Consider the following 24,350-nt stretch of genomic DNA (forward strand, 5'->3'; position numbering starts at 1 on the left):
ACTAATTTTGAATTGAATAATTATTTAAGATAATTTAATCCAATTATTTTAAGAGTCACAGTGCTTTGCTAGGAGAATATTAAGATTAATATGATAAAACTTATAACAATTATAATTGAGTCCAACGAGGACACAAACTAAGAGTTTAGGCAGATGGAGAAAAGAATAGTTAGAAATAGGCTAATAGTATCGGACCAGATCTAATAAGGCCCAACTAGCCCCCTTGTCTTTTGTGTCCACTCTAACCATATATAACCATATAGTAACCATTCATCCATAAATGCAGAGCAGAAAAGAGTGCATTTGAGCATCTACATCTATATACACAATACACCACATGGCGACACTTTCATTGGAAGGTCCAAATACGCATCTCCATCTGAACCCGATGTGACATCAGTCTCAGTCGAACCAAACTCTCGAACCCGTCACCCGATTCTCGGAGGAATCTCGTCGTTGTCTTACCTCTGGAATTCCGTCGATCGGAGCCTCATTCCTGAGCTCCTCGGTAAGTTTTTCTTCTCTCTCTAGGTTCCGTTTCTTTGATTTTCTCTACTTTTGAAATGGATGGGTTCTTTGGATCTTCCCGATCGGTGGGACCGAGTCCGCTGATGGATGAAAAGAAGTAAATTTAAATCACTAATTATGTTCTTTGATCGGGGGTGTGGAATGTCGGACCAATCATACGTTCCATGCCTAGCAGATGGAGTTCACGACTATCGCCGGTTCCGGTCTTTCTTTATCGAGCGAAGAGAGTACATCGACTACAAGCCCCTCTAATGCATTTATGCGTGCAAGAGGATGATGAAATTCTTTCTTTTTCTTAAAATTATGTGGGGGTCATAAACCTGCCACAGGAGTCTACCAGTTTCCGGTGAGGCTATTCGGAGATCCAAGAGTAGCAAGATAATCTGCCTTTTCTCTTTCATCAAAGGACCGACTATTTGTTTTACATTTACAGGTTAAAGGCCTGTGGAAGATCAAGTGCCGAGACTGTGTTAAGCACATTAGTTGATTCCTTCTGGCCGGTCAGTCATAACTTCAAAATTCGAGTAAGTGCAAGTACTAATCGAATGTGATCCTTGCCTTTTCCCTTAGCCTTGTAGCAAGCCAAAAGTGTGACTTGAGCCTAGCGTCGAGAGAAGGAAAAGACAGACGGCATAAAGCAATCCTTCCAACTAGCCAACCCACGGAATTGAATTCCAAGCCTTACTGAAAGCTAGAGTCTGTAATCAGTTCATTTGTTCCCCCGTAACAGAAAGGAAAGTGAATCACTAATTCATACGGCGGAGATATACGTACGGTATACGAGAAATATAGATAATTCCTACGACTTCCTTGGTGCCATCTCCACCTTCAAAAAGAGAGTGAGTGCTTGGAACAAGGAAGAGTACGGTGTGAGCTTCAGATCTTCTCCATGTGGTCGAGCGTCTTGGAGATCCTTGACTTTCTGGATGAGCAAAATCAGACTACAATGGAATTAGTTGATTGGTCAGCGACTCGATTTAGTTTAAGCAACTATTCCTACTAATGTGGAATACCTAGTGCTCTTAGGTTATTCATTTATCTTGTTGTCTAGTGGTACTTTATGGAGCTTTGCTGCCATCCAAAGCATGATTTCTGGATGTTTTTTTTAAGGTTTTCTTACATAATTCAATAGCTCGGGCGAGCATAATTCGAGCCCGAGATTGGGAGGCAAACATGCGCTCCAAAGAATGTCCCCCCTTCCTGTGTTTGGTACTTCAGTCAGTCAGTGTCATTTTCTGATGACAGTTCAGTTCTTATTTCTTTCTTCTGGTTGGTAGTAGCTCTTCTCTTGTTTCTTTCCTCGTTTGACCTGCACCCGCTAACCGATGAGTTTAGTCAGCTAAATAGCATAATGAATCCCCTTTCACAAGTCAATTACATCGAACCTTCCGTTTAGCTAGACTTCTCCTGAGCAATTCACCTATCACTTGAGTCGTTTCCCTAAAGCTTTCTCGGATAGCTTCCTTTCTCTGCCATCAAGAAGGCCCAACGTGTGTGGTGATTGACTTCAATGCTAATGATTATCCCCAAGGTTCAACGAATGAATTCAGGCATGATCCGGATAGTGATGGAAGTGCGTCGGCTCAAAGTAGGAACCGTCCCGGACAGAATATTAGATTTAGTTGATTGGCTGGGAAAGCTTTAGCGGGAAGAGATAGCACTGACGAGTTACTTCGGTCGATAGCAAAAACATTGCAGTCAGTCTCAAACACAGAGATTGGCACCCCACTATCACTGACCTAGAACGTAATGTGGCAGCATACATAAGACAAGCGCTTCAACCCAACTAATAACCCTGAGAAGGTGTGTAAATGGTCACTCTATAACGAGATGGAATGAATGATTGATATGCGGATAGAAGGAACGTTTCCCTTGCTCTTTGCCGTAGCTTAGCACACAATAGACGGAGGTATAATGGTTCCTTTTCATTCATTGATTGATTCAAGGTAGCTGTGGAACTGCTGACGTTGTCGGGGAGATGAGGGACCGGAACTGGTCCAACCGATGTCAATCCACCGTTATTAATCAAGAGGCTTTGACCACAATTCCTTGATCTTATAGATGCTTCTGACTTTCTTCATAATGAAGATCAAGTACAAGTTGAGGAATATAGATAAGAATAAATTGGGCCAACCCGCGAGCAAGCAAGTTGGAGAAAGGAATGCATAAGGAACTAAACTCCACATTCCACACTTTTATTCAAAAGATTGAGAACCCTTCGTCACCTTCGCATTTTCGGCCAATATCCCTAACGAACTTAAGGTATTAATTTTATAAAAACCAATCAAAGAGAGCGTACCCCTTCTCCCGAAGTTACGGGGTCATTTTTCCGAGTTCCTTCGACATGGTGCTTTCCTCTTGCCCCCATCTTTCTCTCCTTTAGTTAAGGGGGGCGGTGCAAGCAGAAATGGAAGAAAAACCCGTTTTTTCCATCAGGCCCAGGGGTCTTGTCCGGGTCGATATGATTTATGACAAGGTTTATCTCTTTTCCGCTGATATCTTTGCAGAGATAATTTGCTTTTGAGTTTAAAGAATAGTGTCGTTTAATCAACAATAGATCTGATAGAATTTTTGGCCTGTTTAGTTCGTTCAGCAGCATGAAAGAACAAAAAGTTTGAATCCCCGAGGTTTAGCTTGATCCCCAAGATTGAATTTCTCCAAGATTGAAGTTGGAACTAGGAGTCCTAAAAAAAGGGGGGGCTTAAAGCAGCTATCCTGAAGTCAGAGTATGAGTCAGCCTCTTTCTGGTGCAAGGTTCTCAGAACTTTAATTCTAAGCACTCCTAGCTCAGAAACCACACAAAGACAAACACATGGAGGCCCAGTCCAACTCATAAATCATAGACTAACCAAAGAAAGAACATGAGAATTAACACCATTCCGTAGAGTTCTTTTGTCTCGAAGAGCCAACTACTCTCCAACAACTACAAAGATGCTTGCTGGCAACCCATCATTATTATTATTAGTAAGATGGGGTGGAGGGAGCACAATTCCTTCTCTGCTCCTTTTCTGAGCATTTCATTTCACACTAACTAAGCTCTTCGATTATGTCTTGCGCCTCTCTAGGCTTCTCTATTGCTCAAAGCTAAAGTTGTTCGTATACCTACTTTACCTACTTGACGAAAGGGAACAAGTTGAGTTTCCGGGTTTATGGATTAGATTCAGTCAGTGCCATGACATAAGAAAAAGAAAGGAGTGACCACATCCTATTTCAAACAAGCAAGGGATTGCGCTAAAGCCGTATAGCCGCATACTTTTGAGGGTCGGAAACGCGCGCTGCGTCTGGGGCTGTGCCCATTCCCCTCTTCTGTAGCTTTATGCCTCTCTTTGAGACCTTTCTCGTACCAAAGAAGGATTTGATTGATTATTGTTTGTCGAATTTAAGTATAAAAAGGAACGGAACAAAGCGTAATAGTACTCACTTCTTAAATGAATTTCATTATATTATGGTATAATAAAAATCTCCGTTAATTCAGTATCAGATAAACCATTATATTATGGTATAATAAAAATACTAGCAACTAGCAGATAGTTCAGTCCCTTGGCAAAGAAGGTTGACTTCTCTCTCACTTCCTCACGCGTCAGTGCTCATTCCTAAGAAAGCTGGGTTCCTACATTCTAAACAAGCCAGACATGACGAGTAGGCAACACAAGCCTTTCCTTATCTTATGGCCCATAGATTAGAGTGATAACACTTTCTAAAAAGAAGCGAGACTCAGATTTTCGGATAAATTATATCTAAGAAAATGATTGTTAATCGTTAATTATTAATTATTAATAGATATATAAAAGATATAAATATTAATTAATATAATATTGATTTATAAAATTAAATAATATATACATAATTAAAAAGATTTAATTATTGAATTAAGGTTTTAAAATAATAGTATTTATTTATGAAATAAATAATATAATTAAATAGTTTAATTATGGTGTTAAGTTTTAAAAGAATATATATTATTTATATATGAAATAATATAGTATATAATCAAAAGTTAACTAAAAAAAAATGATTTACAATATTTTGTATATTATCTTCTTAAATATTTATAAAGATACTGAGACCAAATGAGGGAGAATAAAATATGTATGGTTGAATAATTACTTTACGAAAAAACAGAAAATCACTTTTAAAAATTAATGAGGGAAATAAAACTATCATCTTTATAATCAAGCCATCTCTATTGCTTCTTGGTAGCGCTTTCTTCCTAGTATTCAAAGGAAAGGGAATCTAACCAGCAACACATAAGAATCTCATTTCCAACCATATCATCGGGCCTACTCATTTCACACATAAACATGTAATTCTCTATTAACTACATTAATAACTATCTAATCAATTATCATGAAAATTAATTAATTGATAATTTGTAACAGATTTTATTTCAAAATTTATGATAATAAAGATAGGAAATTATAATAAGATTTTTATTTATTAAAATATAAAATTATATTTTAAATTAAGATATTTTTATATATTATGATATACTTTATAAAATTTAGAATTTAGCATTAAAGTGTATTCTATGGTTGGAGATCTAAAAAAGATGAGATCTTTAACTATAATGAAGATTGAGATATTCGATTATTTATTTTACGATAAAAATGTGACATTTTCGTTTTATTTTTTTTCTCAGTATTTTTTTCTCATCGAATCACATAAAACTTAATCGATAATAGTATAAAAACAAAAAAAAATATTAAAATACAAAAATATGGTTACAAACACATAAATAAATTAAAATAAAATTCATAACACAAACATCAATCAAAACAATAACAATTAAAATTATAAAAAATAAAAACAACAAGATAAATTTATCAATAATTTATCACAATAATAATTATTTCCCGTAAACAAGTTTGAGTTTACGGGTTAGAAAACTCCAACATCTTTTGGGTCACAATGGCATTTAAATTCAATAGAGACATCTTGAGATGTTCAAGTTGTTGATAACTCATCTCTTTATTCGATCTCTCCCACCATCTTTGATTCTGCCCAACTTTCTTGTCGTGATCTATCTGCTTCGCATGCTGCTCCTCAACCTCCATCAATTCCTCAACCTGCATCACATTAGCATTTAGTTCCCTCATGTTTGATGACCGATAAGATTCAATCATTTGTTGAGTTTCACAGGAAAGCCCCGTCGGAGAGGATGAACCAAATAATTGCCCAACTATTTCATCTACACTGGGATGACCGTAGGAGAACACTCTGTTTGTTGGTGAAAATACTAGAAATAAAAAAACTTCAGCCCCACATAGTGTGATAAGCTCGCTGAATTTCTTGAAAAGCCCACTTTTTCTTTTGCAGAAGGTCACCTTAAGATTACTCTCATTCTTCATTTTGGCCATGGTGATTCTTTGACGCCCTTTGTTTGTTTTGACCATGATTAGATAAAGATAAAACACAGAAGATATAATATGTAATGAATAGATAAAAAGTTTAATTTTCTTAGATTAGAGGAGTCTATTTATAGATTTAAGTAAACAAAATTCTCATAGGAACACTATGAATATTCATAGAAAGAAATCTAATTAATTAATATCTAGATATCTTTCTAAATTCATGAATTAATTTTTTTTATTATATATTATAAAATAAAAATATTTAAATGTCCTAATTTGACTATACATTAATAGAAAATTTTAAATAATTAAATAATTAAAGTGTTATTTAAAAAAAATATTTACATATTTTATTTTAATTAGTTGTTAAATTCTGATAATAATATAAACAATTATCTTTGTTTTATTTTTTTCCCACAAAATTCGATGAGATAATTATTTTTTTATATATATATTCGCTCTTAAATTGATTATGGAGATCAACATCATGTATTCTTAATTAATTATTAATATATGAGAAATGATTAAGGAAACCACTTACAAAAACGAAAGGCAACGAATTCAACGTGACATGTCACGTCACGTCAAATAGAGAGAAAACAAATATTTTTTTCCGGAAAAAGGGTTTCCCGCTCTTTTCAATTTCATCTTTAGAAAATTATTCTAATCCCAATATTCCTCTCCCTTTTAACGCCAGAGGAGCTCTTTAGAACTAAAACACTAAGAAATCACTCCCCTGTTTGTACCTTGGAGCCCCGATTCAACTTTCGCTAAGAGAAGAAAAGCGAAGCTCTAGTTGTCAAAAAAACGGCATGTTCTTAAGGACAAACCCTAGTGTGTTCTTAGTATTGTTGTTTGCTCCCCTTTCCCGTATTCCTCTCTCTTTCAACACAAAATGATCTCTTTCTAACAAAACACTATAAAATCACTCCCTTACTTGTACCTTCAAGTCCCAATCTAAGTTTGGCAATTACAAACAAATCTATCATTGTCGAAATACGGCATTTTGCATAAGGACAAAGCCCTGGTTTACGCTATAGTGATACTTGAATTGCTAAAATATCTTTAGCAATAATTTGAAGAAGTGAATACTTCCAAACTTTCATCTTCCATCATATCAATATATCAAAATATTCACCACAATCTATAGTATCTCTTGCCAAAAAAACATCCAATTCACTCTTCACATGTACAATTTGTTAGAAATCTTGTCTTGAAAAATAACAGAAATATATATATAAATGATGTTACAAACAAATTAAATAAATACAATATTACAAAGAATGAAATCACCAGATAAAATCTTGTCTTAAACACATTTCCCTTAAAATAGTTCGATCGTCTCCCGTTTATGCTAGAACTTATCGTAGATGGCTATCTCCCAGGGTACAACGATCCAGTAGTGATTCTATACTGAAATCACTACTTGTCGAACTTGATCAGCGTGCCTGAACTATCACCGGGTTTCAACAGAAATATCGATTTCAACGGAAATATCGAGCATAGAACTCGAAGAACACTCACAAAACCAAAAGAGGGCTTTTGGAATTTTAGAGTGAGAAAAATATAAGATGATTGAATGATGTGAAATGAATAATGAATGGGTATATATTGCTGAGAATTAAATCTTCAAATAAAACCATCCAAACGTTTATTAGCAATAAATATTGCTCATTCATTTGTTAATTAGTCCATAACTAATTAACATCGTTGCCTATACATTAATTTGTTGAAATACAATGTTACACATTCAATGCTAGCAAATTGAAGAGTCTAAACATTAGCCAATTGATAGGAAATTAAAGTTAAGTGTTTATCATAACATTATACTTTAATTTTCTAATTAGGCATTAAATAATTAATATTTAATTATAATTTGGATTGAATTCATCGTTAATTCACGTTTGAATTTGTGTGAATTTTATTTGATTTTATTTATTCACAATCTTATTTTCATTTATTAATGGAATTAGATTAATTCCAACAATCCCCCACATTAATGGAAATTGAAAGATTAACCCGGTGAAAGGTTCAATAGTTGAATTGTACATAGGATAGGTAGGTGTAACCCTTTGAACCTTCCCTTATGAAAGTATATAACTTTACTAGCCAATTAGTAGACTCGATGTCCTTGAACTATTCTGCCATTTGTGTAAACGATTACACACTTTCACATGAAATTCTCCCTGATACATGTCAAGCTCTCATGGTTGCGTTCGTTTTGGCAATAAAACACGCGCCTAGTTTTGTGAGAGGGTCTAGAATTGAGCCGTGCAATTCCTTCAAAGCAGCCCCACTTCTCCCTCACATAGGTGATCTCTTTTCTCACAAAGAATCATTAAAAGTGATATGCTTATCCTCGTCAAAATATATATTGTTTTATTTTAGTACAATTAGGTTGTCCCATTAAACCTAGTTCTTGGGATCTCCAGTCTGCATAGGTTGGGTTTTCCTTCATACCAACTTATTGTAGGCTGATGTCTTATAAGAATTTCAAACAAACTCTGTATTCAATAATTTTATTAGTGGATCCACAATGTTATCTTTGACTTACATAGTCAAATTTGATAACTCTATTAGAGAGTGTAGTTTAATGACATTATGGCTAAGACGTGTATGTCTAGACTTGTCATTGACTCTAAGTTGATCTAATTTCAAATTATTATTACAATAATTAGAAATTTCTGATAATCTCGGAATATCTTCTAATAAGAAGCATAGTCATTCGTACATGCTTACCATTTAAACATTTTATTTTTTATGAAAATATTGTTTACTTGGCTAACTAGTAGACAAAATGTCTTTGAACTATTCTGCCTTCATGTAAACAATTATATATTTAGCATAAAAATATTTTATTTTTCGACATAAGTCAAAAACATTGATTATGTTAGGATCTAGGTCGCGGCTGGAGGACCGGGGTTGGCCGGTTAGCGCGTTTCACTCAAAGGGTGGTGATTAATCCGGTTAGAGATTAATACTGGGGTTTCAATACTACACAAACTGTCACAAACCCTTGAACCAGGTTCAAGCGCGGAAGTGGTTTGTTTCAGGTTGAAGCAGCACACTCACAAGATAGGCAGAACCGATTTTGAATAAGACAGGTTTGGAAGTTGCTGGGTCGGTTTTGGATCTTAGTAATTCGGTTTAGGTAATGTAGAGTCGGTCAAAGCGGTATTAGTAGGTTAGTGTGAATCGGTAATAAAGTGAAGTAAGCAGAAAGCAAGTAACAAGACAAATTTTTATGGATGTTCGGAGATAAAGCTCTTACGTCACCCCTTCCTCTCGAAACCGCGAGAAGGATATTCACTAAGGAATACACACACAATCCGATCGAGACTTATTTCCTGCTCGATAACACCCGTACAATTTTAACCGAAATTGTAGAATTACACTTTAATTTAGCTCTTAAGCTTTCTAGAGATAGAACACAATCTTATCACTTAGACAGTAGAATGTTTAGAACTTGTAACCCTCTTAAAATCCCTTGTGTCCCCTGTGTCACACATTTACTCCTCTTCAGCTCCTTCTTTTATAGGTGAAATGTGCCAACGGTCACATTTCATTTCCTTGAATTTGATTGGTTAAGCAGAGGTTTAGTAATTCAGACCTGGCGGTCTAGTCTTCAGACCTGGCGGTCTAGTCTTCCAGTGTGTAGGTCAAATTGGCTAGGTTTGTCTTTTACTCAATGTGGTAACTGTCGGTTAGACAGTTGTCTGTACTTGGAAGATTGCCTTTCTGATTTATCCTGAAGTAGAAAGATCTTGTAGGACTATCTTCTGCAGCCTGTAGACTGTCCTCAGACTTGTATGGATATGACAATGTTTAGTCTGTTCCTTTGGTATCATTCTCAACAGATACCCGAAGTGTCTTTTTATGCTAGTCAGTTATGTGTGTTAACCGGATGACTTCCAGTTATTCCTTGGCTTCTAAATGACCGACTATCTAGTGTTTCCGGCCTTCATTTTTGACCGATCTTGTCTTTCTTGTTCGGTCAGGTTTTTGGTCGGATTGATAACTTTGACCGGTTGAGTTTCTTAACCGGTTGAGTTACTTAGCCTATTGAGTTGCTTGACCGATTTCGTTGCTTGACCGTTCCTGCATAGGAGATTTGTTTGTGTTAAGTTCTATTAATCGGTCTAATTTTATCTAACAATTTCTCCCTTTTTGATTATTTTATTTAAAATATTCAAAATCATGTAAGATTGCAAATATAGGCCGCCGGTCTTGAGAATTTTTTTTTATTTGGCCGGATTTTTGGAAACTGACTTGGGAGGATTTTTCGATAAATTTTGGAAAATTTTGAAAAATGATATCTTTTTATCTTATCAATTTCTCCCTTTTTAATTATTTTATGTAAAATATTCAAAATCAAGTAGGATTGCAAATATAGGCCGGTTTTCAAAAATTACTTTATATTTATATATAAGAAGAAGACACTAAGGCAAAAGGCTATATATATATAAATAACCGAAAATAAAAGTAAAGAAAGCCCCTATTTCTTCGCTCTGGACAGCAAGAATTGTTCCATCATTGCATATGTGGGTTGTCCCTTAGCCGGTCTGGAGGAGGGACCTTGACCGCCTGAGGTTTCGGTTTGAGGCTGACCGATCGTACTAATTGGAGTCGCATCGAAAACCCGCTGTCTTGTGTGTAGCGGCTGGACATCCTCTTCGAAATCATCCTCGTTTGCGTAGCCGGGTTGAGAGGAGGGTCAACAACTGTCTCTGTGATTCTGTCCAGCAGCATGTTGACTTGCTCCTTCTTTGAAGGAGCTTTCCTTTTACGTGTAGCCGGAGCCGAAGAGGAGGCAACCGCCTGGGACTTCTTGTGAGGATTTTCGAAATTGTGGTATGTTTCTTGTTGAGCCTTTAATCGGTTAGCCTCTTCGGCTTGTTTGGCCGCCATGGTTTTTGCGAGTTCCGGATTTTTGGCCGATAGTTTTCATATGTGTTCGGCTATGTTCGCATCAGACCATGCCGCCTCCTTCTTTTTTCGTGTCTCCTCGTCCAGCGCATCTTGAAGTTGCCGAGCCGCGAGGGCATTCGCCTCCTCAATTGCCTTATCCGCAACAAGTTTGGCATTTATTAACTCAGTCACCTGTTCGGTGACCGCCTTAGGGTCGGCTTCAAGCTTGGTGTTTCTTTCCTCAAGACTTGCATTCTTTTCTTCAAGGCTTATGACCCTTTCAAGTGTGGAACCGGCTTGGGCACTTGACCGCTCCAGGTCCTCATCGACCTTTGTCAGCCGTTGCTCGGTCTTTTCTTGAGACCGTTCCATCTCTTCTACCTTTTGGCTGACCGACTCGAGGTCATCCACCAACTTTGGAATCATATCCTCCAAGGCCTTGGTTCGCTTAAGATGAGCGCCGTACAGTACATCGGCATGACCGTAGTTGGTTTCGACTGACGTGATCCGCTTGACCGCCTTGCCAAGATCATTCCTTGTTGTCTCGGCTATCTTGACCGCTTGGATCGCGGTTTTCTTAATTTTCTTCTTCCACGGTCGAACCACGTCGTTGGAAAATTCGTTCATTATAGATATGACCCTCTATTCCTTAATGACCGGTTCTGAATCCCCGGGTTGATCAGATGCGCGTGCGTCAATGAGAGGTGTTTCTGTCCTTTCGTCGGTCATTTGGATAGTCTGATCCGCTGGAGGAGAGGCTGGAACTTCATCGATTGGGGTCTGACCGCCATCATCCCTAAGAGCCGGTGAGTTCGTCGTATCTTGATGTTCGGGCACCGCTTCAAGCTGCGCCACTTCATCGGTCAGCTCCCTTTCTTTGACCGCAAGTAACTCCAACACCAAGAGTTGTAGTAGAGAATTCGGTGTTCCCGGAGTATACTTTTCTTTTAGGTGTTGAATATGTTCGGTTAGCTTTTGTAACCGAGCACGCGATTCTACTATTGCGTGTCGGTCCAAGGCTTTGTTGGGATCCTGAGCTTTAGTTAGGTTGATGACTTCCTCCTCTATCTCCATCAACCTTTCGAATTTCTGTCCAGCGGTTAGACCCGGTAGTATTTGTTTGTAGAATATTTTAATCCGGTGCTGGAACCATTGACAGAATGCTTCGAACGCCTCGCAACCTTGCTGGTTGATCTCCTCCATGATTCTGCTTACGATATTCTCGGCCATCTCCTGGTCATTATCGTTAGCGTGAACGTCTTCCTCCCCAGGGCCGTCTGCACCGGTATCAGCATTGTCAAGGCTGGCCGATTGATACTCGTCCATCGGTCTTTTTTCTTTATCGGACAGATTTTCTTCGGTATTCCGTGAAGCGGTTCGGTCAGAAGTGGAGGCCGAATCTTCCTCATTGGGCTTTTTGGATCGCGGATCAGTAGATTCAATCGGATGTTTGTTTTTCTTGCTTCCTGATTTCTCTTGTACCGGAGCTGCTTTCTTAGCGCCTACCTTCTTTCTTCGGCCACCCGTAGAACCGGAGGCCTTCCTTTTGCTCTTCCTTTACGTGAATTGGCGGGACCTTATGATTTTGCTTGAAGGAAGAAGAACACCAGGACCGGTATTGATGTTGTGGTGGAGCATAATTTTCCCGAGTGGGATTGCGTATCCCCATGACCGGGTTGAATCCGGAATCACCATTTCCTTTATGTTGTTGAAAATAACATTGGCCCAGTTTATTTGAATGTCGTTGAGTAAGCCGACAAGCATCTCAATCTTTGCCTTGGTGAGACTGTCATAATTTCCTCCTCTCACTTGGACCGATTTGGTGAAGATGTCACATAGCGGTCTGTATTTCGGTCGAAGTCATGATTTCTTCCCGGAGACTTCGATAGGAGCTGTAGTTGCCGAGAGAACCTGGCAAGCCGTCTCGAAGGTCTCTTGATCTAGATCCGCCGCGATGTTGCTTCTTTCCGATGGTAGTTGTAGGATTTCAGCGACCGATTCTTCTGTTAGTTCGAGTTGCTGACCGCCGATAGTTTCCGTGATCGTTCTTCCGGTAAGAGATGTGGTTCGGAAGAACTCGTTAACCGCTTCCTGGTATATGATAAATGGACCGCCTAGAAAATATTTGAGGCCGGACTCGGAGATCTGGGATAGGACTTGCTTTGCCGGAGCCGAACCGTTTGCCCGGATTTCTTCAAAGTCGACCTGGAAAATATGTTTGAATAGTCTAGAATCGCTACCCATTGTTGATGATTGAATCGAGAGAGCAAGAGAAAACTGGTTTGAGAGAGTTTGAGAAAGTTGAGAGCTAGAGAGAGAAAGTCGATTCGCGTAAGATTGAAATAAAATGACTGAGGACCCTATTTATACTTTTAGGCAGGAATTTTCCCTCCAAGTGTATTGAGCGGGAAACTGTGGGCGGGAAGCCATTGGCGGCAAGCCTTGGGCGGGAAAACAGAGCGGGAGTTCAAAGGCGGGAAATTTCCCTCCGAAGACTTTGGGCGGATTTTTGCTTTAACCTTTGATTAAGCGGTACTTCTTGAAACCGTTTATTAAATGATTTGTTTAACCGCGAAGATGCGGTTTTTGACTTTGACCGGATATTTCAACGAAGACGAAGTTGTTTATCGATTTTAACCGGTTAGTTAGATTGATGTTCTGAATTTTGCAACTTTTGACCCGGTTATTAAACTGAAATGGATTTTTATTGAAGAAAAAAAGTACAAGATAGAAACCGAAACATGGATCGGTTTAGAAATAGAAATACATAAGAAATAAATATATAACTTATGTAATAATTACCCTAGAAAGCTTTTCTTCCACCCCATCCATATCAAGAATGTTCGAAGGAGATGCTGGTGTGCCCGGTCCAAATTCTGGACGATATTTGAGAATGAGCCGACTTATATGAAGAGCGTAACCGAGACCTTTCTTGGTCATCACCATAGTTTTCAGATTCTGGAAAATGACCGATGACCAATTGATAGGAGTATTGCTAACAATGTAGGTCATCATGTCAAACATTCTTTTAGAGTAGCGTTGGTTCGGAGATTGACAAATGATAGATCGGTTAACAATCTCATTAAGGAGTTGGATGTGGTGGGAAAGGAGGGTTTTTAACCCGTAGTTTTCCACCGGTACATCGGTTCCGGAGAAAAATTTTGTGTAATCGGTTGTTGCACTTCCCACCCGGGTTGGGAAGTCGGAAAACCCTTCTGTGGGCAGGTTGAATGTTTGAGCAAATTCGGCTTCATCCATCCAGAAGGTGTGATCTCTCACTGTGGAAACAATGTAGTTTCCTCTTATACAGGCACTCCTGAAGAAGGTCTTGACATCCGGAAGGAGTATAGGATCGGATTCTTCGAGAAAGGTGCGAAGACCGGTGTCAATGAGGGACTCAAACATGAGTTCCTTGGTTTCCAGATCCCAATGTTCCATACAGGAATCGAAATCGATGCTCAAGAAGTTTCCTAGAGTTCGGCTCGACATGATTCAAACTTTGCTAAGAGAGAGAGAGTTCAAGAAATTTTGTTTTGAGATGTGTTAAGTTGATTAGGGGGTGGCTCTTTATATAGATCTGAATTTGGAGGGAAAATATCAGTATTAATTATTGAATATCAGTTTTGTCTTAATAATGAAGAGAATATTTATGGTTTCAAAACGTATTGGGAAGAGGTTACTTTTGACCGGTTACGGAGCTCGAGGTAAGAATCTAGTTCAAAAGTAACCAAGTTAGTTGGATAGTAATTACTCATGTAGTTGGGAGTTACTACATTAATTGAATGTCACTTTTCATTAATGACGGATGTTATAAGAAAAGTAACCGATTGAAACCGAAGATAACATAAACTAAGCCGAAATGATCATAAAAGAAGTTGAAAAAAGATACAACCGGTGCGTACAGAAAAATGACCGGTTGTAGAAAGGAGTGACTTAATATCCGTTGGAGTTGGCGTGACCGTTGGAGTTGGCGTGACCGTTTGAGTTGATGTGGCGGTTCCTCCTCATCCAAGCTTTTTCAAACCGCTCATAAAATGAGTCAGTTACCTCTTTTGTGATTACCTGGGCCTGGTTCAACCCTTCGCCCGGACAGGTTGGAACTCCAAGCTCCAGAAGTAGACAACTTAGTTGAGGAACGAGACCGACTGTTCGAACGCCAATCATCCAGATTAGGTCATCGAATAACACCCTTGACTAATTGACCACTGTACCCGTGGTTATATCGGCCATCATGTTCAAAGTAGCGATACAATAAGTGTTTGTCGCATCTCTTCCTAGGATGCTTCGACCGATCACATCGTTGAGAAGCTGGTACTCAGCTCTCAACTGTGATTTGGCACCGTGGTCATCAACTGGTTGATTTGATCGGGTAGAAGTTAAGGAGATCTCGGCTTTTAGTTCAGCCGGTACATTAAGATCGGTCAACCCTTGCTTTGGTAGGTCGAAACATCTTGCAAAGTCGCTTTCGGTGAAATCGAATACAATCCCTCCCACTTTTGACTGAATATGTGTGTCAAAGTGAGGAGTTCCTCGAAAAACCCTGGCATTGTAAAAGAATTCCAGGACTGATTCAGGATAGATGACATGTTTGTCATCTAGAAATTACTGGAGGTCGGTGTCTTCAAGTGATTTAATCATCTTGAAGATATCGTAGTGTTCAGTACTTAGAGCAGATTTGAAGTCCACTTGAAGGATGTTTGGAAACTGAGACATTTTGTCTTAGTGAGAGAATGAGTTATATCTTGTGATTGTTTTGTTTAAGGTTTGCCTAACTTATATATTAGTGGAGGGATGATCTTATTATCCAATGTGTCACAGGTAATGATGTCTATTAACCATAGGATAAAGTATTTTGCATGAAATAAGCATGTCTACAACCTGGGATGTTGGTCATAGGCCTGGACTGTGAAAGATATCATATCTTCACGTCTTTTGAGATATGACCAGTTTTACTTTGAAAAGGTAGTTTTTCAGAATAGAGAAGTTCAAACACACATAATTATTCCACTTTTGTTTGGAGGCCAAATAATCCGCAATAAATTATTTCCGAACCGGTCAGTTATCAGTTGTTCGTCCCGATGCGGTTATTTGGTGCATGCACTAAGTAACCGGTCGGTTTACACTAACTGATAAACCAGGCGGTTCTTCCATAGATACCTGGAAATTTGGAATCCGACAATTTAGGAGGAACTACCGGTTTTATCTGTCCGAACCGATTTCCCTTTTAATCATCTTTAAGGATGATCTGACTAATGTCGGTTAAACCGAGTGTGATTCTAAATTGAGAAAACTTAGCTTCCTGCAGAGGCTTTGTTAAGATATCGGCTACTTGTTGATCTGTCGATACGTATTCCAGCCGGATATGCTTCAGCATGACATGTTCCCGAATGAAGTGGTGCCGTATGTCAATGTGCTTGGTTCTGGAGTGTAAAACCGGATTGTAGGTGATTGCTATGGCACTTGTGTTATCACAGAAAATTGGAGACTCTTCGGCTGTGATACCGAAATCCTTCAATTGTTGTTGGATCCAAATAAGTTGTGAACAGCAACTTCCGGCTGTCAGGTATTCAGCTTCTGCGGTTGATGTGGCAACTGATGTTTATTTCTTCCTATGCCATGAACCAAGCCGATCACCTAGAAATTGGCATGTTCCGCTTGTGCTTTTTCTATCAACCTTGCAACCTTCATAGTCTGCATCTGAATAACTCGTTAGGTTAAAGGATGAGTCATTTGGATACCACAGGCTGACGTCAGGAGTTCCTTTAGGTATTTCAAGATTCTCTTTGCGGCTGTGTAGTGAGATTGTTTGGGATTAGCCTGGAATATTCCACACACACCGAGCGCAAATAGAATATCCGGTCTACTTGCTGTCAGGCATAGAAGAGAACCGATGATTCCTCGGTAAGCAGTCAGGTCCACTGCTTGACCCTCATCATCTTTGTCCAATTTGACCGATGAGCTCATTGGAGTAGCGGATGAGGAGCATGTGTCCATCCCAAATTTCTTTAACAATTCCTTAGTATACTTGGGTTGGCTTATGAAAGTTCCTTCTTTGAGTTGCTTAACCTGAAGACCTAGGAAGAAGCTTAATTCTCCCATCATACTCATTTCAAATTTGTTAGTCATCAGGGTTGAGAATTTATCACATAACTTAGGATCGGTTGAACCGAAGATAATATCATCTACATAAATTTGAACAAGTAGGATATGTTCCTTCTTTTCAGAATTAAAAAGTGTTTTGTCCACCGAACCGATGGTGAAATCGTGTTTTAACAAGAATGCGGTTAGTGTGTCATACCAGGCTCTATGAGCTTGCTTTAGACCGTATAAAGCTTTGTTTAACCGGTATACATGGTTTGGTAGTTCAGCATTTTTGAAACCTGGTGGTTGTTCAACATATACCTCTTCACGTAGGTCACCATTCAAAAACGCACTTTTAACATCCATTTGAAAAACTTTGAAATTTTTGAATGCAACAAAGGCTTGGAAAATCCTAATAGTTTCAATTCTAGCTACAGGGGCAAATGATTCTTCAAAATCAATGCCTTCTTCCTGTTTGTATCCTTGTGCTACTAACCTAGCTTTGTTCCTCGTGACCAAACTGTCTTCATTGAGTTTATTTCTAAATACCCATCTTGTTCCTATGACCGGTTGATCTTTCGGTCTAGGAACTAGGTACCAGACTTTGTTATTCTCAAACTGATTTAACTCTTCTTGCATTCCCAAGATCCAATACGGGTCTGACAATGCTTCATCCACTCTTTTCGGCTCAATCTGGGATATAAAAGCGGAATTGAAGTATTCCTCCAGGATTTGACGCCTAGTTCGAACGGGTTCTGAAGGGTCACCTACAATTAGCTCAAGAGGATGATTTGTGTGCCTTTTGAGGTTCGGTTCAGGAATGTCTACCAAATTACCGTTTTCTTGATCAAGGCTAGACATATCGATAGGCTGAACAGGAATTTCAGACTAACCGATTTCCTCGGTTTGGACCGAAGTGTCAGCTTCCTGTCGCGGGACAGCTTGATCCGGCTGGGTTTCATCATTACCCATTTGGTCATGGACAAATCGCCTCAAAACCAGAATTTCATCTTCACTATCAGAATGGATATTGTTATTTTCCAATCTATTATGTAGATCAAAGCATGATGCAGTGTTACTTTCAACCGATTCATCGAAAACAACATGAAGTGATTCCTCCACGGTTAATGTTCTGTTGTTATACACTCTATATGCTTTACTCACTGTTGAGTAACCTAACATGATCCCAGTATCGGATTTTGCATCAAAAGCAGATAAATAGGTTTTGCCATTTATATGAATGTAGCATTTACAACCGAAAGTTTTAAGGTACTTAAGGTTAGGGACCCTATCAAAGTATACCTCATAGGGTGTTTTATTGTGAAACTTGTTGATCAAAGACCGATTTTGTGTGTGACATGCAGTATTGATAGCCATAGCCCAGAATTTCTGAGCAATACCCGAATCGGCTATCATGGACCGTGCGGCTTCCTTGAAAGTTCGGTTTCTTCTCTCGGCCAGACCATTTTTTTGAGGAGTCCTAGCACTAGATAACTCGTGTTTGATACCGGATTCATCAAAAAATGCTATTAATGCGTGTTGATTTTTTCATTTTGCAAACGTTTAAGTAATGTGATTAGATTTGATGCGGTTTCACGTTTGGATGGTAAGAATATTACCCATGTATACCTAGAGTAATCATCAACAACTACCATAGTGTAAAGCATACCTCCTAGGCTGACGACCCTAATCGGTCCGAATAGATCCATGTGAAGAAGTTCTAGGCAACGGTTAGATTGAATGTTTCCTTTACTCTTAAAGGTTGACCTAATTTGTTTACCCATTTGACATGCTGAACAAACCTTATCCTTATTAAACACTATGTCAGGAACTCCTTCAACCAATTTTTTACCTCGAATATAGTTTAAGGTTTTCATGTTTAAGTGATTTAGTCTTTTATGCCACAGCCAGGTTTGATCGGTCTTAGCTATCATGCAGACAGGGTATTCTACTTTAGTTTTCCAGTCTACCTTGTAAATATTTCCTAGCCTATTTCCGGTTAGAAGTATGATGCCTTGAGAATTCTTGACTAAGAATGCATGTTTAAGGAATTCTACAGTGTATCCAGTATCACACATTTGACTGATACTTAGCAGATTAAAACGTAGGTTTTCAACTAAGAGTACATTATTAATTGTTAAGTTACCATGGACAATCTTACCCTTGCCCACAGTTCTACCTTTTGAGTTGTCACCGAAGGTGATTAATGCACCGGTTTCTATTCTGATGTCGGTTAGAAGGTTGTTGTTTCCGGTCATATGTCTAGAGCAACCGCTATCCAAATACCATTCAGAGTTTCCTAGCCGTTTCTTTATATCCTGCAAAATGTACATATTTAGAACTATTTGGTACCCACATTTATTTGGGTCCACAAGCGATTAGTCCCTTGGGTATCCAAACCTTGACAAACCGGACAGCTTTTCTGGTTAATGTCTTAACTATCTTTCTTGCACTCGGTTTTGAGTATTTCTGCTTTCCTAAGAAGGCCTTGTGTGGGGATGATCTTTGGTTTGTCCTATGAGGTTGTGAGTTGGCTTTCCTATTTTTGGACTAGCTGGCTTTCCTTTTCTCAGGGTGAAGCCATTTCTCAGAATTAGTTGGACCTACATAGATTAGTTTGTCTTCCGTGTAATAGGCAGTTAATTCCTCTTCAGCGGTTAGAGAACTTCTTACAAAACATACAAAGGGAAGGTCATCCTTTGTGAACCTTACTTTGTCTGAGTGTTTTTGACTTTGGGATCTATCGTTTTTGTATCCTAGCCAAACATGCAGAAAGGGTGTCTTTTATAACTGCATATTTTTCTTACTATTTCACTAGATCTTTTCCATGCGGCCATTCTATACTGGAGTCGGGCATTTTCTTCCTCGGTCAACTCTTGAACTGACTCCTTGAGCTGTTCGGTCTCAGGTGATGGTTCAGGTGCTGACTCGGTTTCTAAGGTAGGGGTTTCATTAGGTTCTATGGTCTTTGGTTCGGTCAAGATGGGTACTATGAGGTTGGTTCTAAAGTTGGGTTGCTTAGGTAATAAGGTTAACAGGTTCTTATATTCTGCTACCATATTATTCAATGCATTATATAACTCATCTTTAGTAAATTCTTCACAAGGAGAGTCAAATACTTGTTCCTCATTTGCCATGAGGCATGTGAGATCATCATCACTATCACTGTGAGCAGTGGCGGACCCAGAAATATTTTCTCGGGGGGGCCAAATACATAGTAACGTAATATTTTTTTGGCAATCAAATAAATGCATTTTCTAGTTAAAATTTACTCGGTAATTACATAAAAATACTAACAAACACAATTATAAAATACTAACAAACACAATTACTAAATTATTCTTGTCCATTAGTCGGTACAAAAGAAGACAAATTTATTCTACGAGACTCCATTTGTTGAAAATATTGCAATATTGGCTCATTTTCAATTGTTGAGAAAATATCTTTCTCAACATATACAACTAAACTATCATTCATCCATTCATCTCCCATTCGATTACGCAAATCAGTCTTCACGGTCTTCATTGCAGAAAAAACTCTTTCAACGGATGCAGTTGCAACTGGTAAAACTAAAGCCAACTCTATCAATCGATAAACCAATGGAAATACTATATGTTTTTCTGTTGCAACCAATTTCTGAGCAAGAATTCCCAAGTCTTCAATTGAAGAAAATTGAGGATCATCCCGCAAATTAAATAAGTAAGCCCGAAGTTGTTGTTCCAAAAATAAATAATCACTGCTTGTGAAATCTTCGGGATAAAGTTTGGCAAGACGAATGAGTTTACGAATATCAAATTGGGAGAATGAATTTCTGGGATGAAGACATGATATGCAGCCAAGTAATTCTGTATTAACTTCTGAAAAACGATTATTCATTTCTTGCATAATCAAGTCAACAACCTAGCATTAAATAATAAATAATAACTATTAATAGATAAGAAATAATAACTATTAATAGATAAGAAATAATTTTTATTATACCTGACAAAAGATTTCTACACGATAATGATGAAGATTAGTGATGAGTTCCCCTTTTCCTCTCCGCCTACCATTGCTATCAATTATCATATGATCATTCATATCAAGTATTGAGATCGAGTGTAATTGACAAAAACTATTAACTTGGTCCAAAATATCATGCCATCCATTTTCTCTAAATTCTTGTAATTGATTTTTTGAACTCGCAATCAATGACATGGCTTGAACTATATTTTGATCTCCTCTTTGTAGGCAAAGTGATAACTCATTTGTAATTCCCAATAAATTTTTCATCAAATGCAACACAAAAACAAATTCATAATCATTCATCTTCTTAAGTAAACCATTTGCAGTACCTCTATTCGTAGAAGATGATGCATCATTAACTACATTTATCAGCACTTCTTGCACTGAAGACCACATTGAACATAAACGAAGTAACGTCAAATAATGTGATCCCCAACGAGTATCCACAGGTCTTGTCAAATTAGTTTCTTGATTTTTCCCTCTCCCAGTAAGGATTTCTCCATTTTCTAATTCAGCAACAATCTTTTCATGTTGAAGCATTCTAAGTTGATCTCTTCTTTTACAAGATGCTCCGGATGTGTTCACAATCATTGTGACATATGCAAAAAGTTCACTCACAATGATATTGTCTTCAGCAACAGCAACAAGAACTAATTGAAGTTGATGAGAGAAACAATGAACATACATCGCATGTGGATTTTCTTGCAATATTAGAGATTTTAACCCTTTGAACTCACCGCGCATATTTGAAGCCCCATCATATCCTTGTCCTCTCAATTTAGACAATGACAAACCATGTTTCATAAATAAAGCATCAATAGCCTTTTTTAAAGACTCAGCAGTAGTGTCAGACACGTGCACAACAGCAAGAAATCGTTCAATCACACATCCTTTTTTATTCACATATCTCAAAACAACTCCCATTTGTTCCTTCACCGAACTATCCCGAGCCTCATCAACCATCAATGAAAAGAACTTATCTCCAATATCATTTAATATAGCAATTGTGATTTGTGAAGCACAAGCATGTATTAAACCTTTTTGAATTTTTGGAGAAGTCAATTGATTGTTTCCGGGAGCATTTTGTTTTACAACTTTAAAAATCTCTTCATTACGTTGACTATACCAATCAATCAATTCAAGAAAATTACCTTTATTTGATGAACTACTTGACTCATCGTGTCCTCGAAAAGGTAATCCTTGCCTCAATAGAAAACGTGTTACATCTAACATTGCCGTTAAACGGGTGCGATAATTTATTTCTATATCACGACCATGTGTACGTAAAACGTTTCTCACGCTATATCTTTGATCTTGAAATGATTCAAATTGAATTCTAGCTTCATTATGACAACTATTTGAAGTTCCCATATGACGATTGAATCTTTCTAATGCCCTTTTCCAATTTTTATACCCATCTCCTATAAAGGTATCATCTACGTTTTCTCTATTTAAAGGCTTGAAAAGATAACACCAAAAACAAAATGCTGCATCTTTTGATATGCTATATTCTAACCATGTATATTTTTGATACCAATTTTCTTGAAAGCTCCTTTCATGATTACCAAAAGATGTTTTTGGATACAAATGACCATTTAATTGACAAGGCCCTCGAAGTACATATTCTCTTCGAGCTTGATCTCGAATAGCAATATCAAATTTCTCAATTGGTTTCCTTAATCCTGGATCACTAATAATATCATCCAAATTTAATTCAGCACGTGATTGATTTTCTATTTGATCAGTAATATTAGACTCATTAGTAGGCTTATTAATTGATTGAGAAGGCTCAGGCTGGTCATGTGATGTAGAAGTACAAATTCGTTTATAGAATCTCTCCATTATTCAATATCCTATATACAATAAATAACTAAAAATAAATATGTGTCACAACCTAACCTAGCCCCTAAATAAAATTAAAATAAATATAATAATTGTGTAAAAAAATATTAATATAATAAGTTGTAAATGAAAAAATATACCTTAATAATTGATATGCTTTTGGTGATTTTGAAGCCTCCTTTTATAATATTCGACTATTCGTGATATATTGAATGATGTCTCTGTAATGAAAAAAAATATGACCTCAAAGATGATTTTCAAATTAGGTTGAATCTTGAATGTATGATAAAAAATTTAAATTATTAGAGATGGAAAGAGACGAATATCAATATAAACAATATAAATATAATTAAGGTTAGTAATATATATAAAATAACCTAATATTAAGGATGAAAAATAATAAAACATTTAAAAATATTAATATATTATTATATTAAATATAATATATATAGAGAGAAAAATTATTATATTAATATAGAGAAAAATAAGTAATATATTATTATAAATATAGAGAGAAAATAAATATATTATTATATATATAGAGAAAATAAATATATTATTATATATATATATAGAAAATAAATATATTATTATATATAATACGAAGAGAAAAGTTATAAAGTTTAACTTATTATAAGAAAATAAATATAAAAAAATATAAAGTAATATAATATTATACGGTAAAATAAATATTTTATAATAAATAATCAATAATATTTTGGAAAATTTAAAGCCTTAAAAAATGGGGACCGAATCTTAGCGATTTAATAATATTTTGTAAATTTAAGGATCATTAAAAAATGGGGCGTTAGTTAGCGAATAGAAAGAAGAAAATTAAGGAGATAGGTTAGCGAATAGAAAGAAGAAGATTAAGGAGAATGAGAGATAGGATATGGATAGAAATTAGGGCAGAGATTATAGAGAATTAGAGATTAGATGAATATGAATTAGGGCAAAGAGGTAAACAGGTAAAGAGATGAATAAATAGAGAGAAAGAGAGATGTGGGGTATATTAAAAAAAAAAATTTTTTTTTTTTAGGTGGGGGAGGCCGGGGCCCCCCAAGGCCCCCCCAGTGGATCCGCCACTGACTGTGAGCCCATAAGCTACCTCCATCATCGGCTATTAGTGATTTCTGAACCTCACTTCCTTCACCGGTTTGTTGGTAGTTATTTCGGTTATTCTAATTATCCGGTTTCCGGTCATCTCTCCTCGGTTTTCTGCATTCCCACTTGAAATGTCCCAAATAGTTGCAGTTATAACATCTTACATTAGATTTATCACCATAGTTGTAGTTGTTTGTCGGTTGGCTTCTCTTCATGAATCTCCCAAATTTTTGTGCAAGCATTGCCATGGCATTCTTAGTGAACTGTTCAGCGGTTCTAATCGGTGCAGGTACAACCGGTTCTGTGGATGTGATCAATGCTCTGGTTGAGGTTGAGGCTGAGACTTCTTCTTCAGTCCTAGATCTCATTTCAAACTCATATGCCTTAAGATCTTCGAATACATCGTGTAGTTTCATCTTTCTTAGGAAGTTTGATTCCCTCATTACCATTGTCTTTATGTCCCATGCACTTGGAAGAGATCTTAATGCTTTCATGATGACCTCCTTGTTATCATACCTCTTGCCAAGAGTT

At 37.4% G+C, this 24,350-nt stretch overlaps 2 protein-coding genes across 2 annotated transcripts; both read right to left on the bottom strand.

The window, feature by feature from the left end:
• Nucleotides 1-5,399: 5,399 nt before the first annotated feature.
• LOC124915836 (agamous-like MADS-box protein AGL62) lies at nt 5,400-5,885 on the bottom strand. The gene has a single exon (XM_047456584.1). The coding sequence runs from the start codon at nt 5,883-5,885 to the stop codon at nt 5,400-5,402; it is 486 nt and encodes a 161-aa protein (XP_047312540.1).
• Nucleotides 5,886-12,647: 6,762 nt separating this feature from the next.
• Nucleotides 12,648-22,715, bottom strand: LOC124915837 (zinc finger MYM-type protein 1-like). Its single transcript, XM_047456585.1, has 3 exons — nt 22,408-22,715; nt 21,159-21,993; nt 12,648-12,878 (listed from the first exon to the last, which is right to left on the bottom strand). The coding sequence occupies exons 1-3, from the start codon at nt 22,713-22,715 to the stop codon at nt 12,648-12,650; spliced, it is 1,374 nt and encodes a 457-aa protein (XP_047312541.1).
• Nucleotides 22,716-24,350: the final 1,635 nt, after the last annotated feature.

Source organism: Impatiens glandulifera, chromosome 9 (assembly GCF_907164915.1).
Source record: "Impatiens glandulifera chromosome 9, dImpGla2.1, whole genome shotgun sequence".
In the NCBI taxonomy this organism is placed as follows: domain Eukaryota; kingdom Viridiplantae; phylum Streptophyta; class Magnoliopsida; order Ericales; family Balsaminaceae; genus Impatiens; species Impatiens glandulifera.

What these genes read in the sequence shown, in the direction of transcription:
- LOC124915836 (XM_047456584.1), bottom strand. Translation starts at nt 5,885, where the DNA reads ATGGCCAAAATGAAGAATGAGAGTAATCTTAAGGTGACCTTCTGCAAA.
- LOC124915837 (XM_047456585.1), bottom strand. Translation starts at nt 22,715, where the DNA reads ATGGAGAGATTCTATAAACGAATTTGTACTTCTACATCACATGACCAG. An exon ending in AGGAGCTTTCAAGAAAATTG is followed by an intron (nt 21,994 to 22,407) that starts GTATCAAAAATA and finishes TGATTGGTATAG; the next exon opens with TCAACGTAATGAAGAGATTT. An exon ending in AGATGAATGATTATGAATTT is followed by an intron (nt 12,879 to 21,158) that starts GTTTTTGTGTTG and finishes ATCATATACCAG; the next exon opens with GAAGCGGTTAACGAGTTCTT.